General features: G+C 35.3%; 1 protein-coding gene across 1 annotated transcript; it reads right to left on the reverse strand.

Annotated features, from left to right (window-relative positions):
- Positions 1-3,177: 3,177 nt before the first annotated feature.
- On the reverse strand, positions 3,178-3,822 carry LOC110036018. The gene is made up of 2 exons (XM_020740362.1): positions 3,489-3,822; positions 3,178-3,446 (listed from the first exon to the last, which is right to left on the reverse strand). The coding sequence occupies exons 1-2, from the start codon at positions 3,820-3,822 to the stop codon at positions 3,178-3,180; spliced, it is 603 nt and encodes a 200-aa protein (XP_020596021.1).
- Positions 3,823-4,559: the final 737 nt, after the last annotated feature.

The following is a 4,559-nucleotide window of genomic DNA, read 5'->3' on the forward strand; positions in this document are numbered from 1 at the left end:
GCTATACTTGTTTTTTTTTCTTCTTCAGCGTGAAGAGATAGATAAAGATATTTGTAACGTAGAGTAATTACTTATTATATGAATTAAATGGATAATGTTGTATGAAGACTTTCTTATTCATACATATAGGTATACGTATGTATGTATGTATGTGTATGTATGTATATATATATATATATATATATCGTATACCCCAACACTTACAAGTATACCCAACACAACATGTATACACCAAAAATTGATCAAAAAGCCTGTGCAGCATTAGAGAAGTATGAGAGATCCAATCAGTCCACAAAACAGGACATGTGAGAGCCGTTTGCCAAATTGTAACAGTAGCCATACGACCATAGAGCATCACAATAATCCAATCCTGAGGGAGACCCATTTCCTACAGAAAAAAGGAAGCTAAACCAAACAGTCCCTGTAGCAGCAATTCTCCGTCAGGGAAAGAACTAGTGTAGCATCCGAATGAAGCACTAAAGCAATCCAACAACATAACATCCTCCACAAGTAATGAAAAAGAAAACTATCAACTGATAAAGAATCCATCCATTCATAAAAGTGTCCTAAAACCTGCAGAAGAGAGGGTGGGGAGTAGAAAAATGAACCAGCCAACATAAAGCACAGTAAACTGCGCCAGATTGCTGCTAATAAAATGCTTAGCAGCCAATGCATAGTGCTAATAATAGTGATCAAAACAGTGTCATCCCAAAACGAAATGCAATAGTGACAGGAAAAGTATACATGGCAGGCATCATATAACTCCCAAAGGTTGACGAGCTCCCAGCCAGGACTCCAATTCCAGGGCCACATAATTAGCAAGATAAAATGGTGATAAAGCTTAAGCAGACCACAGAGGATCATCAGGATCATCAAATAGTAATGCATTGTAAAAAAAATCAGATAAAGCTAGCTTCTAATATATGGGGCATCCAGCAAATCACTAGGAAGGAGAGTGTGAAGAGGAGGAGGTGTATCTCCAATAAGTATACCAGCAAGCCCATTTTTATATAACCAGTCCGCAGGAGCATTCCTTTCACTATGATTGAAGCTATATTGTATTATAAGATGATAACTTCCAATGATACCCTTTATACGTTTTAGCACACTAATGAAGTACCAAGCATGCTTTTTCTTTCCAATTAAAATACTAAACTACCATTGTGAATCTAATTCCATCACCAAATTTCTGAATCGGAAAGAAACAAAAACCTGCAATGCTAAGAGAACAACCCAAGTCTCAGCCTCAAGAGGGGATGATTAATTAACAGGAGAGGCAAAGAAAACGAGGCACTTCCAAGTATTATCATGAAACAAGCCACCAACCCCAGCAATATTAGAAGACCAACTACCATCAATATTAGCTTTTATCCAACCTTGGGAGGGTGGTCTCCAACTAGCCAAAGTTGGTCTCCTACCTCTCCCAAGCGTAAGAAGAGTTCCAGATGCATTTAATGCCCTCAAAGCTTTGTGATAGTTGGACAATATAAGTGAGACAGTGGTAGTGGGGGTGGGGGAAGAGGGATTATATTTATAGCTATTTCTAGCCAACCAAATAAACCACAAAACAACTAGAGAAAAATAGTGCAATTTATTATGTATATAGCTTGCTTTCTTCCAAGTAGCAAGCAAATTTTCCAATCTCAAATATTAGGGCCAACAAATTATAGTGAAACTCCCAAACTTATCCTAAACTTCTCTAGCAAAAGGGGATTCATAAAACAAATGATAAAGAGACTCAGCAATCCTCTAGCAAATATAACAAAATGAAGCAAGTCTCAAGCCTTTCATCTTTAGAATATCATCGAGTGGTAACATAGTATTAAAGTATCTCCATAAAAAAAAAGAAATGGAAGGAAAAACATAGTGATGCCATATATAAGTACTCCATTTCCAATGTGGAAATTTGTGAAGTTGGGCATAAAGCATTTTAGTAATAGAGGTTATGGATCGAAATTTACACATAAGTACATCCTTCTTAAACACATTTAATGGAATTTTAGCAATTAAGGGAGCTTCCTGCCTAACGAAAGACACAAGTTTAGTTAAATTCTAGGTATCATTCATCCAACAATCCGAGACAAGTAAGTTTGTGTCAGATAATGAGTGAGATGAAGTTGTAAAATTTAAAGTTCCCCAATGATCATGACAAAAAGAGATATTCCCATTACCCACATCAAAAAATATGAAATGAGAAGCCACATTTCTAGCTTGTACTATAGCCTTCTAGAGTTTAGAGTCACCAAGCTTCCATGTGACAATGGAGGGGTGTGTAAAAGTGCAATATTTGTGATGGATAAACTAAGCCCATAAAGAGTCTTCAACTCAAAATTTGAACCACAGCTTGCACATGTTTATATCAATAATCTGTTGAAGTATTTTAAAACCAAGTCCCCCAGAAGAAACATGTTTACTAATCTTATTCCAGTTAGTCCAAATTTTGCTGGACCAAGCACAACTTCAAAAAAATTTGTTAAAAAGCACTTCAATAGTTTTTTCGGTGCTTTTCTTAGTCTTTAGAACCAGCATAGCATATAAAGGTAGACTAAAAAACATGCTTTTCAACAAAGTAAGCCTGTCACTATTTGATAAAAAAAGTGTTCCTCCAATCATTTATTTTGGATTTGATTTTTTCAACGACTTTATCCAGTTGAAATTGCTTCCACTTTCCTCTGATGATATTCATACCAAGATATTTAGTAGAAAGTTCTGCAAGTTTACATCCAGTGAAAGTGGTTGCCCAACTTTCAACATTATGATGCACTATTTTTGAAAAAAAAAGAACATTTGGCCAAATTAAAGAGTAAGCCATATGTTTTCTGAAATTCAGTCAAAAGATAAAAAAATAGCTTTAATATAAGACTTGTTGGCATTCCAGAATAAAATACCATCATCAGCATATGCAAGATCGCTAACCATGAGTTTAGATTTATGAGAATATTGGATGTGAGGATGTTGTATATGGAAATTATTAACAAGCCTAGAAAGGTAAACAAAAACAATTATGAAAAAAGTAGGGGAAAGAGGATCCCCCTGTTTTATGCTATATGTAGAAAAGAAATCATGAGCTTTACCATTAACAAGCACACTGTAATGGTTATTTTCTAACCATATTTTGATATGTAAGTAGAATCCTTGATGGAATCCATTAGCCTGTTGAATATTAAGAATGAAATCTCAACTAATGGTATCAAAAGCCTCTTTAATGTCAAGTTTAAAAACCATATTTTCCCCTCGACATTTTTTATCCATGTTTTCAATCATTTCTTGTGCCAGGAGGATGTTATCAGCAATCTCTCTACCCTTTATAAAAGTGGATTGATGTGGAGAGATAATCTTTGAGAAAAGTGGTTGAAGCCTATTCACAATCAACTTACTCAAGACTTTAGAAATAACAGTGGTAAGAGAAATAGGATGAAAATTGTCCAAAGTAATCTTTTCCTTACCTTTAGAGATAAGCACAATTAAGGCAGAGCTAAAATACTTACCTAGGTCATCCCCAAGAAAGAAACTTTGAATAGTAAGGATAACCTCCTTCTTGATGATATCCCAGCAGTTCACATAGAATGATGAAGAGAAACCATATGGGCTTGGAGCTTTGTTAGGAAAAATGGATTGAAAAGCAGAGAGAATTTCAATTTCATCAGGAGCTTGAGTTAAAGAGAGGGTGCTAATGTAACTTCTTTCATCAGCAAATAAATTGGAGTCTACAGGGGTAACTTGTGATGTAGATTGATAAAGCTCAGTAAAGTCAAGCATAACATTTTCACCAATATCCTCAATGGTAGTTAAAGTAACTCCATTAACAATTTTGATCTTCATAATGTTGTTTATGTTTCTTTTATGTTTTAAAGTAGTGTCGGCGTTATTTCGGGGATGGTTTGTGGGGTTTCCCGTAAGAAGCTGTCGGTCGCTGGAATCAAAATCCCGTCGCTCGCTTCGGAAGGATACTGAAGCATGAAATCAAAATGACCCCATATTTTTCATAGTTTAAAATGAAAGAGCACTGTACCTCAAATCATGTATCTAGCCCGAAGGAAAAACACAAGACTTGAGGATGAGGCTCAATCAAATAGACTTATGACATCCATTTGGTCTGCGAAATCATTTTTATTTGTCGACAAGTTCCTCTATTTAATACAAAGAATTAAATAGGGATTATATTAAGCTGGCTTCGAACAAGCTTCATAGAAGGGCAAGCCTTTATAGTTAGTTACATCTTAGATAATCAAAGTTATCTAAGAAAACTCTCAAAGTAAATATTATCTTTAAAGAGGTCAAAATGATAGGACTTTTCAACAAAATCAGACAAAGAGGTGTGAAAGGGGAAAGGTTCAAATTTGGAACATTTTGTTATAGAGTCCAAAGGAGGAAGAACTAGGGGATGTCATAGATTCTGAGGAGAACCTTGGTGACTTCCCAAGCTATCATATGGTTTGGCTTCTATTTTGAGGAGAAATATTTAGGTGTTTCATCCTGCCAAATTTATTTGTTATGGCTTACATTCGTATGAAACAATTAAACAAATAGCCTAGAAGATGTGAGGAGTTAGGTCGTGA

The sequence above is a fragment of the Phalaenopsis equestris genome, unplaced genomic scaffold (genome assembly GCF_001263595.1).
Source record: "Phalaenopsis equestris unplaced genomic scaffold, ASM126359v1 Scaffold201660, whole genome shotgun sequence".
Taxonomy (NCBI): Eukaryota; Viridiplantae; Streptophyta; class Magnoliopsida; order Asparagales; family Orchidaceae; genus Phalaenopsis; species Phalaenopsis equestris.